The sequence below is a fragment of the Mobula hypostoma genome, chromosome 28, assembly GCF_963921235.1.
Source record: "Mobula hypostoma chromosome 28, sMobHyp1.1, whole genome shotgun sequence".
NCBI lineage: Eukaryota > Metazoa > Chordata > Chondrichthyes > Myliobatiformes > Myliobatidae > Mobula > Mobula hypostoma.
In genome coordinates this window covers 11,282,555-11,296,272 of record NC_086124.1, presented here as the reverse complement: position 1 = coordinate 11,296,272, position 13,718 = coordinate 11,282,555, and the positions used below count along the sequence as shown (strand labels likewise).

General features: G+C 46.5%; 1 protein-coding gene across 1 annotated transcript in view; it reads right to left on the bottom strand.

The window, feature by feature from the left end:
* selenon (selenoprotein N) overlaps positions 1-12,019 on the bottom strand; it is a 45,784-nt gene extending 33,765 nt beyond the window's left edge. The window contains exons 1-4 of the mRNA XM_063034682.1: positions 11,391-12,019; positions 8,714-8,831; positions 6,133-6,263; positions 962-1,174 (exon numbers count right to left, since the gene is read on the bottom strand). Coding sequence (XP_062890752.1) covers positions 962-1,174; positions 6,133-6,263; positions 8,714-8,831; positions 11,391-11,594 — 666 coding nt within the window. The 5' untranslated portion in view covers positions 11,595-12,019. The remainder of the gene's footprint in view (positions 1-961; positions 1,175-6,132; positions 6,264-8,713; positions 8,832-11,390) is intronic.
* Positions 12,020-13,718: the final 1,699 nt, after the last annotated feature.

Below are 13,718 nucleotides of genomic sequence, written 5' to 3'. Positions count from 1 at the left end.
GTCAAAGTTTTAGATGTCATGTCGAACCTCCACAAACCTCTAAGGAAGTAGATGGATGTCAACCAGTGGAATGGATTTCTGCCACTGCCAGTGGAATCCCCATTTCCATCTTCCTCCAGGAATGAAAATTCCTTAGAATCACTACTCTACCGAGAGCATAAACAGCCTGAGCTGAAGAACAGCCTTGAAACAGTGTAAATACTACATTAATAGAAGTACTTTTAAACCACTCGATCTTCAGGCATTGAGTCATAATGGGGAGACTGCTGCATACACAACAAATACTTTGTTAAGCACTTTATTTATCTTTAACTGAGCTAAATTTAGTGTGAATCGTCACGGGGGTGGGGGGGGGGGGCACCGCCTGTAACTGTTTTCACATAATCAGACAACTTAGTTAACTCCAGTTCCTTGTCACAGTGAAGACTGCAGTTCTGCAGTCCAGATGGCCAGGGCGAGTTGGGGGCAGGAAGCAGTAAAAGACCATAAAACCAAAAGATACAGGAGCAGAATTAGGCCATTTGGCCCATCGAGTCTGCTCCACCATTTCATCATGGCTGATCCATTTTCCCTCAGCCCCAATCTCCTGTCTTCTCCCCATATCCTTTCATGCCCTGATTAATCAAAAATCTATCAACCTCCGCTTTAAATATACCCATCCTCCTGTGGCAAAGAATTCCACACATTCACCACTCTCTGGCTAAAGAAAATCCTCATCTCCGTTCTAAAAGGACGTCCCTCTATTTCGAGGCTGTGTCCTCTGGTCTTAAGACTCCCCCACCATAGGGAACATCCTCTCCACATCGACTCTTTCGCAGCCTTTCAATATTCAATAAATGGGTTTCAATGAGGTCACCCCTCATTCTTCTGAATTCCAGTGATTAGAGCCCTAGAGTCATCAGGCATTCACCAGACAAGCCTTTCAATCCTGAAATCATTTTCATAAAGCTCCTTACGTTACCTCTCTTCCTTGCGGCGTTGGAGGGTAAAACCTATTGTTCGAGAGGTATCCCGTGAAGATGTTGAGCTCACTGGGGATTATCCACCACACCTCTCCCAGCGCCATTTTATCCTTGACGGGAAGGAAGGCTTTAAACAGGCTGGTACTGAACACACTGGAGGAAAGTTCTGGAGTTTTCCAGTTCCTCAGACCCGACAGAGAGCCATGGGAGACCTGAAACACAAGGAGATAGTCACGATTTCTGAAGCAAGAGGAAATCTGCAGATGCTGGAAATCTAACGCAACACACTCAAAATGCTGCAGGAGCTCAGCAGGTCAGGCAGCATCAATGGACGGGAATAAACAGTCAACGTTTCAAGCCGAAACCTTTCATCAGGACTGGAAAGGAAGGGTGGAAGGACTCTTAGACCAAGAAGGTGAGGAGAGGGGATTAGTACAAGTTGGAAGTGATAGGAGAAATCGAGGGGGGGGGTTGTGAAGTAAAGAGCTGGGAAGTTCATTGGTGAAAGAGATAAAGGGCTGAAGGAAGAGGAATCTGACAGGAGAGGGTAGAAGACCATGGAGAAAAAGGAGCCCCGGAGGAAGGTGATAGGCAGGTAAGGAGATGAGGCGAGAGAGGGAAACAGGAATGGGGAAGAAGGTTGGGGGGGGATGGGGGGCAACTTCCGGAAGTTCGAGAAATCGATGTTCACGCCATCAGGTTGGAGGCTACCCAGACGGAATATAAGCTGTTGCTTGTCCAGTGTCAGGCATTCCTTTCAGTGCTTGTAAACTGTTGTTATCTTATCAGGTACTTGTAATAAAGTTCAGTTTGTTGCCAATCCATGGAAATGGTTCTATATTTTTTGTAACTCTGCCAAGCTATACTCATATTCAAAACTTAAATCACTGCGAAATTGAAGTCTCTTCAAAGACAACAATGCTGCGGAAAGCATTCTGACTGGCTACGTCACCGTCTGGTGTGGGGGGAGGTGTTACTGCACGGGATCAAAATAAGCTGCAGAGAGTTGTGAACTCAGTCAGCTCCATCACCGACACCAGCCTCCGTAGTATTCAGGACATCTCCAAGGAGCGGTGCCTGAAAACGCCAGCGTCCATCATTAAGGACCCCATCACCCAGGAGATGCACTCTTCCCACTGCTGCCATCTAGGAGGAGGTACAGGACCCTGAAGGCACACACTTAATGATTCAGGAACAGCTTCTTCCCCTCTGCCATCCGATTTCTGAACGGACATTGAACCCATGAACACTACCTCACTACTTTCTTATTTTTATCTCCAATTTTTTGCACTACTTATTTTGGTTAATTATTTAATATATATATTCTTACTGATGGAGGAGAAGATGGCAGCACAACGGCAGTGCGCGCAGCCTGTCCGGTGATGAATATCTGTAATCTGTAAAGTAGGGGACCGTGCACAATTCTGATTTGATGGAGACGGACGTGAGAGTACAGAGAAACATCTGGAAAACTTCTGAAATGCCCACTTCGCTGCCGCTGCTACCGTGTGGTAACCGGAATCTCCGGAGCAGAAGGCCCCCAATCCTCGGCTTTGCTTGTTTCGGCGGCCGGGGTTAGGTTGAAGGCGCTCGGCAGAGGATGGCACTCGGGAGACTGTATCGGAGGGGCTGGTCAGAGGCTCGAAGTTTTCGGACGGACTCAGTGTCGGCTGTGGTCGGCTGCTTCCAAGGCATCGGCAAGTTGGCTTTTGCCGCTGCTATCGGGGACTCAGGAGTCAATCAACTTTTCCCTGTTACTCAGGTCCTTGTGCGTTAGGAATTTGTGGCTGTTTGTTGTGTGACGTGCAACAAAAGAAGAATCAGGGGTAACCTCACAGAAAGGCCTCGATAAAGTGCATGTGCAGAGGATGTTTCCTATGGTGAGGGAGTGCAGGACCTGAGGTCACAGCCTCAGAATAGAGGAAGGTCCTTTCAGAACAGAGATGAGAAGGAATTTCTTTAGCCTGTTCACACTAGACCGGATAATTTTGAAAACGCCGGTTTCACATATAAACGATAGGCGTGCACACCAGGCGTTTTTGAAAATACCTCCGTCCACATTAGAACGAATATTTGGGCGAATCTCCTCCTACTGGGCATGTGCAGGACACACAGAAAACAAGCGAAGAGGAAACGGTGTATTTGGTGCGCATCTGTCCAGTTACACACTAGAAAAACTTAAAAGGACATTGCCAAACGAAAGACTTGGTGCGCGTTTGTCCAGAAACATTTCCCACAGCCATCGTCTCTTCACCGATGAAAGGGATGACAGCTACAACTAAATGCAATAAGGCTTGCTACTGGGCAAAAGTGAAATTTGCTGTTAGCTCATTTGTTTGCTTTTACTTTTGCCATGTATTATTTTGCTGTATTTAACATGTGCAATAAAACGAGTTACTGGGCAAAAGTGACAATTACATCTATTGAATGTTTGCACAAGCAATACATTAATAAAGCACCTTGTTAAATGTATAAAGCATGTCTGCATCAGTGTTATCTTGTATTTCCATACAATGTTACATTAGGCTGTTACACATCTATTGTCAGATGTTGCTGTGGTATTGGAGGTTGCGTTCAGGAAAACAATGAAATGCCGCGCTGTTGCCACCATTTGTCCCGACACGTCATGACAGCGTTTTTAAAATTAGCCGGATACCCCGTACACACTACAACCGCCAACCGGCGTTTTCGGATTTAAACACTCTGGAGAGTGTTTTAGAAAAGCTCTGTTTTCGGGGGGAGGAAAACGCTGTTTCAATGTGGACGGAGGGTCAAAACAAAGAGAAAAAGCTTCAGTTACGGATTTGCTGAATCTGTGGAATTCGCTGCCAGAGGCAACAGTGGAGGCCAGGTCTTTGGGTATATTTAAGGCAGAGGTTGATAGATTCTTGATTGGTCAGGGCACAAGGGGATACGGGAAGAAGGCAGGAGATTGAGGCTGAGAGGGAAAGTGGATTTGCCATGGTGAAAAGGTAGAGCAGACTCAATGGGCCAAATGGCCTAATTCTGCTCCTATATCTTATGGTCTGAAAGTTTGGGCCATGGCAGATGCTGAGTATAGTCACGTATTTACTCCTTTAGTTAAAGAGAGGGGGAGTAGGGGACATGGATTGTTTTTATTGATCACTGATATGTTGACTTCCACTGTTACACTTACTTCACTATCTCTCACTACAATAAAACATGAAAACTTCCTGGGGGGGGGGGAGGGTGAATACTTTTTATAGGCACTGTACCCTTCTCACAACCTGGAACTCAGTTACTTGCAATCACGTCATACAGTGCCAAGTCCCTTGCTCAGACTCTCAGAGATTTTCAAGAAACCACTAAACAAATAAAGCTCTTAAGCAATTGACTAGTCCCGTGTAATTCTCCAAAATACCTGGTGTTTATTTGGTGCCTTTTACAACCACTCAATGCTCCAGCCACGGTGGGAATGTGGAAACATAACTATTGTTGTGATGAAGTCAAAATTTAACACTGACCTTGCACAAAGCAAGATCCCATGTACAGCAGTGTGACAATGACCAGATAACTTCTAGTTCTTTTATACACTTATCTCTGTATCTAAGTACATGTGACGGCAAAAAAACCAATTCCAATTCTAATAAACCAATACTAACAGATTAGATGGTGGTTCCCCTCCGCACAAGCAACCTTGCCATTTCTTTAGCATTTTTATCTGTTTTTATGAGGCCAAGTGGGCACGTGGCCAAGTGGTTAAGGCATTGGACTAGTGACCTGAAGGTCATGAGTTCGAGCCCCAGCCGAGGGAACGTGTTGTGTCCTTGAGCAAGGCACTTAATCACACATTGCTCTGCGACGACACTGGTGCCAAGCTGTATGGGTCCTAATGCCCTTCCCTTGGACAACATCGGTGTCGTGGAGAGGGGAGACTCGCAGCACTGGTAACTGCTGCTCTTCCATACAACCTTGCCCAGGCCTGCGCCCTGGAGAGTGAAGACTTTCCAGGCGCAGATCCATGGTCTCGCAAGACTAATGGATGCCTTTAATGAGGCCAAGATGCTTGCCCGACGCTCAACCCAGCACGGATGGAGCCGGCCGGATTTGAACCCAGGACCGCTCACCTTGAAGTCTGGCGTGGATGTCACTACACCACCAGCCGGCTAAATAGATCACAGTAGTTTACTGTTATATCCACTGGGGTGCAATAAAATTCCTTGTTCACATGAAGCTCACGGAATAAACTATGTGTATATCAGAATAATAACAAAAATAATTAATATATATCAGAATAATAATTAAAACAAGCAGAAAACTACAGAAAGGTGCAAAGATTGACATGCAATCAGAAGTAGTGCAAAATGAGATAACTGTGCAATTACCGGTTAGCATAACGCTTTACAGTGCCAGCAATGACAGATCGGGGTTCAATTCCCGCCGCTGTCCATAAGGAGTGTGTACGCTCCTCATATGAGCGCGTGGATTTCCTCCGGGTGCTCCGGTTTCTTCCCACATTCCAAAGACGTTTATGGATAGCTCAGCTGTGGGCACGCCATGTTGGCGACACTTGCGGGCTGCCCCCCCCAGCACCTACGCGGACTGTGCGCTTTGAACTTTGAACTAGGTCATTGATGCAGATGATGCATCGCACTGGATGCATACAAAGCTCTATCATTGACTGCCTGAGAAAATGGCCCAGAATATTCCTAGTTGTGTCCCGAATGGGGATGGCTTCCAAAGCACAGCCTTCTGGCAAAATACGAGACCACGGTCAGAACACATGTGGGTGGTGGGGTGGACATATGTCACTACCAAAGGAGGTGTAAGGTGCTCCTTCCCTCCGCTAGCCTGTAGGTCACCCTCGGGCAAGGTGTAGCACCTGCTTAGCCGCCACCCCCCCACCCCGCCAATCAAGATCACATGAAGCCATGGGAGCAGATGGTTGGTGGTTGTATGAGTAGCCGGTGCACATCACAAGTCCTGGTTGTGCGACCGCTGACGGCAGGCAGACAATCTCTGAAGAGTATTGGTAATGGCTGGGGGTCACCCATCTTGCAGAGGCACTGCCCAGAAGAAAGCAATGGTAAACCACTTCTGTAGAAATATTTGCCAAAAACACGGAAAGACCATGATCACCCTCATCATACGACACGGCACATAAAGATGGTGATGAAGAAAGAAAAAGTAGGAAACAAAGTCCACTCACTCCGAGAAATCCGTCTTTGCTCTTGGTCATTGATTCCAGGAGCAGTGGCTGGAAAGCAGCTTCGATCGTCAACGTCTCCGCATCAGGGTCCGTCTCCACATCACTGTCATAAACAGGGGATTGCATAATTCCTGTACACATACAAAACACACAGGATCAGAGAGAGCCTGACAGTACTCCCACCCACCGTGCCCATGCGGACCCCTCAGTCTGTCTGCTCCAATCTGCAAGCATTAGGACTGTATCCTTCTCTGCCTGGCCTTCTCAAGGGTCTGTTCGAATGCCTTTTAAATGTAATGATTACATCCGAGTCTATAACTCTAGCAGAGCACTCCAGATATCAGCAGCGCTCATACCCATTTATAAGGAACATATATACACCACATGTGGGCACGTGGCCAAGTGGTTAAGGCATTTGACTAGTGACCTGAAGGTCGTGAGTTCGAGCCTTAGCTGAGGCAACGTGTTGTGTCCTTGAGCAAGGCACTTAACCACACATTGCTCTGCGACGACACTGGAGCCAAGCTGTATGGGTCCTAATGCCCTTCCCTTGGACAACATTGGTGTCGTGGAGAGGGGAGACTTGCAGCATGGGCAACTGCTGGTCTTCCTTACAACCTTGCCCAGGCCTGAGCCCTGGAGAGTGCAGATCCATGGTCTCGCAAGACTAACAGATGCCTTTACTATATACAAAACGCTGGAGGAGCTCAGCAGGTCAGGCAGCATCTACAGCGTAGAATAAACAGTCGACATTTCGGGTCCCTTCCCGCTAGCCTTTTCCCACCTACACTTCACGCGAAACGTCGACTGTTTATTCCGTTCCATAGATGCTGAGTTCCTCCAGTGTTTTGCACGTGTTACTCTGGAGTTCCAGCATCTGCAAAATCTGAGATCCAGTTATATTTATTTATCGAGATATGACATGCAGCAGGTCCCTCGAGCTGCGCTGTCCTGACATCCCCCTATTTAACCCTAGCCCAATCACAGGACAATTTACAATGGCCAGTTAACCTACCAACCAGTATGTCTTTGGACTGTGGGGGGAAACTGGAGCACCCGGAGGAAACCCACGCGGTCACGGGGAGAACGTACAAACTCCTTACAGGCAGCAAAGGGAATTGAACCCAGGTTCGGCTGTACTGTACAGCGCTGTGCTAACCACTCCATCACCATGCCATCATCTCACCCTAAATCTTGTTTCTGATACCCCTACCATGGAAAAAATATCCTAACTATGCCCCTTATAGTTTTCTATCTCCCTATCACGCCAATGAAGACAGTCTCAGCCAGCCCAATCTTGCCCCATGACTACTGAAGTCCTCTGTTCCAGACAAGATGCTGGAATTTGGAGCGACAATCTGCTGGCAGAACTTAGCACGTCAAGCAGCATCGGTGGGAGGAAAGGAATTGTCGGCATATCAGGGTTTCAACCCAAAACAGCAACGATTCCTACAGCCACTCCGTCCCCCTTACAAATGCTGTTCGATTGCTGGGTTCCTCCATCGTTTGCTGTTATAATGACCGGGTAAACCTCTCTCTTTTTTTCTTTCTCCCTCCCCCTCTCCCTCTCTCTCTCTCGTGCAATCAACTGGTAGCGGTTACCCCAAAACAAACCAAAAACGCTGAGAGACGAAGCCAGGAGATCGACACTGTGTAACCCACTTCAAAATAACGGAGTTCCAAAGTCAGAAAAGGAACTTTCGATCCTTTATCACGAAACCAGCAAAGAGGAATGACTTTGCAGCAATGCAAAAACCAATGGAATTAAATTAGCGGTGTAACATTCAAATTAGCAAAGTAACGAAGTTAATGTTCCAATTAATGTACTTAAGCGAAGTTAGCATTCCAATAACATCCCAAAAGGCGTAACTAAGCAGTTGAACTAAACAAGAGTTCTATACGTATTTAAACGTACTGACAGCGACCAAAAAAAATCATTCAGAATCAGGTTTATTATCACCAGCATGTGACGTGAAACTTGTTAACTTAGCAGCACCAGTTCAATGCAATACATAATATAGAAGAGAAAAAAATAAATAAATAAAATAAAGTAAGTAATGATAAATTAAGAAGCAAATCAATTACAGTACACATGTATTGAATAGATTTTTAAAAAGTGCAAAAAACAGAAAAACTGCATATTAAAAAAAGTGTGGTAGTGGTTCAGTGTCCATTTAGGAATCAGAAGGCAGAGGGGAAGAAGTTGTTCCTGAATCGTTGAGTGCGTGCCTTCAGCCTTCTGTATCTCATCCCTGACGGTAACAGTGAGAAGAGGGCATGCCCTGGGTGCTGGAGGTCCTTAATAATGGGCACACCCCCTCTCAAATAAACTAGACAACTAACGAAACAAGTACATAACTATAACTCATTTGCTTCTACCAATCCCCAACCCACGTGACAGAAAATAGATACATGGCTCCTACACAACTAATTAAAGTGCTGATCTGGGTTGGACTCAAATCAGAATTTTTTGTATCAAACAATAAAGGAATACATTTATCGGATTTTCAGCATACGCCATTAAATGCTGAATATCTATATTGCATCGGTGAGTTTCCACACTAAAGACAGCACATTGTACCTGTTAGTTTTTCAGCTAAAGGCTTAAATTCTTCTGGACTGAGGTACAAGTCGTTGTTAACGTCAAATGAGGAAAACAAGAACAAGCCTTCATTGCCGAGTGACTTCAGAGCATTATCCTATAAAAATAAATACCAGTTAAAAATCAAACCATTGATCAAAAAGTCAACATAATAAACAGCATTAAGTATTTTGCAATAAAATTTTAGACAAGAATAGGAGCAGAATTAGGCCAACTGGGTCATCAAATCTACTCCACCGTTCTATTATGGCCGATTTATTATCCCTCTCTCCTGCGTCTCCTGCCTTCTCCCCATAATCTTTCTAATCTGGAACTTTATCCACCTCCACTTTAAATATACCCAATGACTTGGCCTCCACAGCCGTTAGGTTGATAGGTTGTTGATTGGTAAGGGCATCAAAGGTTACAGGGAGAAGGCAGGAGAATGGGGTTGAGAAGGAAAATAAAGCAGCCATGATGGAATGGCAGAGTAGATTCAATGGGCTGAATGGCCTAATTCTGCTCCTATGCCCTATGGTCTGTGTGCGTTACCCCAGATTCTAGATGGTAGTATTGGAGCAAGGCAGTGGGGATACAGACTTCTCAGCATAAAAAAGTTTTTTTTTAGAAAAAGAGTACAGCTCAGGAACAGGCCATTCGGCCCATAATGTTGTGCCAAACCAGCTAAAAAGCAGATCAAAAACACCCATCAAACACTAATCCCTCCTACCTACACACCATGTCCATATCCCTCCATCTTCCTTACATCCATGAGCTTATCCTCCAATGTGTTTGCCTCTATCACCATACCAGGTATCGCATTATCAAAGTACATATATGTCACCATACACAGCCCCGAGTCTCAGTTCCCTGCGGGCATTCACAGTAAATACAAAGAAATTCAATAGAATCAATGAAAAACTAAATGTGCAAAAGACAACAAATTGTGTAAGTACAGAAATAAAACAAAATAATAACAGATGAAAAATTAATAATTTTGAGAACACGAGTTGTAGAGTCCTTCAAAGTGAATCCATAGTTTGTGGAATGAGTTCAGTGTTGAGATGAATGAAGTTATCCACGCTGTTCAGCAGCCTGATCATTAAGGGGTGCTCCTGAAGCTGGTGGTGTGGGACTATACCAACCCTGGTGTCCACCCATACTTGACCACTCTGAAATGAGATTAATGCCCTTGTTTGCTGTCCTACAGTACATATTGACAACTTCCTATGGTGTCAAAATGGGGCGGTTGCAGGCAATGTTACAAGAGTGAAAGGCAAGGGTTGTAATTTGGGAGGAACTCACTGGCAGTCTGGGTCACCGGTGGGTAAAAGATCCTCCCTGAAATTGGTTCCAGCTGCACTAAACACCAGACCCAACTTCTGCAGTTTCAAGTAGACAATTTCAACTTTTCCCTGTAACTGGCAACAAGGTTAGCAAGATCAAGAGGAAATTTGATAGAGGTATACAAAATTATGAGGGTATGGATAGGGTAAACACAAGCGGGCATTTTCCACTGAGGTTGGCTGGAGAGCGGTCATGGGTTAAGGGTGAAAGGTGAAATGCTTAAAGGATGTCTGAAGGGAAACTTCACTCAGAGGGTGGAAAGATCTCCCAGTGGATGTGGGTTTGATTTCAAAGTTCAAAGTAAATCGAAGTACATATACGTATAGTACATCACCATATATAACCCTGAGATTCATTTTCTTGTGGGCATACTCAGCAAATCTATAGAATAGTAACTAGGATAGGATCAATGAAAGATCAACCAGAGTGCAGAAGACAACAAACCGTGCAAATGCAAATATAAATAAATAGCAATAAATAATGAGAACATGAGATAATGAGATGGAGTCCTTGTGAGATCATAGGTTGTGGGAGCATCTCAATGGATGGGCAAGTGTAGTTATCACCTTTGTATTCAAGAATCTGATGGTTGAGGGGTAGTAACTGTTCTTGAACCTGGTGGTGCAAATCCCGAGGCTCCTGTACCTTCTACCTGATGGCAGTAGCGAGAAGAGAGCATGGCCTGGGTGGTGAGGATCTCGGATTACGGATGGTGCTTTCCTACAACAGCATTTCCTGTAGATGTCAATGGTTGGGCAGGCTTTACCGGTGATGTACTGCGCTGAATCTACTACATTTTGTAGAGAAATTTAGATAGGTACATGGGCTTGAGGGGCATGGTCCAGGTGCACTCTCCTCTCCCGTCAGATTCTTTCTCCTCCAGCCCTTGATCTTTTCCCCACCCACCTGCCTTCTTCTATCACCTTACAGCTACCCACCCTTCTCAGTTCTGAGGAAGGGTCTCGACCCGAAACGTCGACTGCTTATTCATTTCCTGGCCTGCCGAGTTCCGCTAGCGTTTTGTGTGTGTTGGTTAGATCTAGATGAGCCGAAGGGCCTTTTTGTGCCGTGAGACTCTTGTGACTATGACTTAACAGAGAAAGACTCCGTGTGATCTAATGGCAAAAACACGGCGAATGGGGGCGGGCGGGAGACACGGCGAGTGCCCTTCGAGCCGGCGGGCTAATGCAATGCAGAAAACTCAGCCCAAATCCCCTCATTCTTCCCTTAATCGACTCAATCCGCCAGGTTTTATTTAATTTCAAGGTTTGTCCGTTTGCTTTCGGCAATAAAATGAACAAGGGAAAATAAAGCCGGCGGTTTCTCTCACTTGCTTCGCTCGCTGGGAATCTGTGTAATATTTCCATCCTCCGGCGGCCAGGATTCCGACCCCGAGTCCCAGCCCCAGCAGCAGCAGGAGCCCCGAGCGGCCGCTCTTTGCCAGCTCTCCGCCGGCCACCGCTCGCCACGGGGCCGGACCTCGGTCCCGCTGCCCGTTCCGCGGGCTCTTGCGCTGCCTTACATCCGACGCCATCTGTCCCGCTGTCCGTCCGTGCCCGAGCCCTCGCCGCTTCCCGGCCGCATCGGACGAGCTGGTTTCTCGGCTCTCCGCCCGTCCTCACATCACCCCTGCTCGGGAGAGGGTTACGTGCCGCCGGGAACGAAGCGAGACGAGAGCCCGCAACAGGAGCGGAACTATCGCAGTGGAATGGGGCCCGTTACGGTTACCAATCAGCAGCCGGGAAACTCTCCCAAATCCTCCACATCCCTCCCACAGCTGCTCCGTTACCCGATTATCCACACCCCCGTCCCTCTTAAAATAAACGCAGAGCTCTGGAAATTCAGCGTTGTGCGCGGCTCTGTTCTGCAAAGTCCGAAATCGTAGGCAGCGGCTCCGTGGAAGGAGCAGATTTTTGCCTCCGATCCGATTGCGGTAAAAAGCAAAGGCCGAACATCCGGTGGGACATATGGCTTCAATCCCTGTGTTTCTCTGAACAAAACCCAGCCTGCTGGCGGAAAATCGGCGTCGGGGGAGGCGGGGGGGTCGGCGCTTTTCAGTTTTGCTTTGAGATACTTTGCGTTCAGTGGGTTGCGAATGTGATTGTGTGTATTACTTTGTCGCATTACATTTTCAAAATAGCCGCTGAGTTTTGGAGTTCGTCCCGTTTTTGAAAGAACTCTGATTTCTGAAGCGAGACAGTGTGGAGGGAGCGCATCACACCGTCCCAGGGGAGTCAGGAATCGCTAATGCTTTTAAAAAAAAGAGAGAAAATACTGATGGAAAAGGAAACCTTACATTATTCTAACTGGCAAACAAGAGCAAATCTGCAGATGCTGGAAATCCATACAGCACACACACAGAAAATGCTGGAGGAACTCAGCAGGCCAGGCAGCATCTATGGTAAAAAGTACAGTCGACATTTCTGGCCAAAATCCTCGACCTTCGCTCGAAACATCCACAGCATTCTTTTCCATAGATGCTGCCTGGCCTGCTGAGTTTCTCCAGCATTTTGTGTGTATTATTCTAACTTGCTTTATGTTTGCAAATAATAGGTTTTCGTGGGCATGACCTTCTAAGGGTACCTTCAAGATATGGTCCCGCAAGAAGGCAGCATCCATCACCAAAGACCATGGGGGTGGGACAAGCCCTCTTTTGGTTACCACCATCAGGGAGGAGGTACAGGAGCCTAAAGATCCACACTCAACGATTTAGGAACAGCTTCTTTCCCTTGTGGCGGGTTGGAGGTACGTCTCTACCAAAGGAGGTGTAAGGTGCTCCTTCCCTCCGCTAGCCTGCAGGTCACCTTTGGGCAAGGAGTAGCACCTGCTTAGCCCCCTGATCAGGGTCACATGAAGCCAGGGGAACAGCACCTGGTCATATGAGCAGCCGGTGCAGATCACAAGTCCTGGTTATGCAACACTGATGCCAGGCAGACAATCTCTGATGAGTATTGATAATGGCTGGGGTCACACGTATTGTAAAGGCACTGCCCAGAAGGAGATAACGGCAACTCACTTCTGTAGAAAAGTTAGCCAAGAACAGTCATGGTCATGGAAAGAGCATGATTGCCCACATCATACAACATGGCATATAACAAATGAACACTTGTGTCTAGTGGCATAAACAAAATAAAGCATGGCTTGACAATGAACAAAGATAAGTTGTACTCATTTAATTGCAAAGCAGACTGAGGAAGAACCTCAAGAGAGTCAGGCAGCATCTGTGGATGCTGAGACCCTGAAAGCAGATGTATGGTGTATAACCATGGCTTTGTTGCTGCGAAGGGCACAGTAATATCTGCGAATCGCGGTGACTTACTAATAGGAACCACCATGGAGGAAGGACGCCTTTATCTGCCTGAGAAGGTGTTCAGAATTTTGTCAATCTTTAATGTAAATGATGTGCCTCCCTTGCAGAAAGCAAGCAATTGCCCATTATACCACTGGCATTAGGGGCAGCAATGAAGGACCATCTCTGGTGGTGTTCAGGGTCTCCTTCATCATGTCAGTAGCTTCCTCTCAGTTTTCACTACTGTCAGTCATGCAAATCCCAGGCATGGACTCATTGCACTTGGGTGTAGAAGGATTCTTCATTGCTGTTTCCATAACAGTTTTGTTTGACCAGTCAGGGTTGTTAGCCCTGAGCTGGATCTCTGAA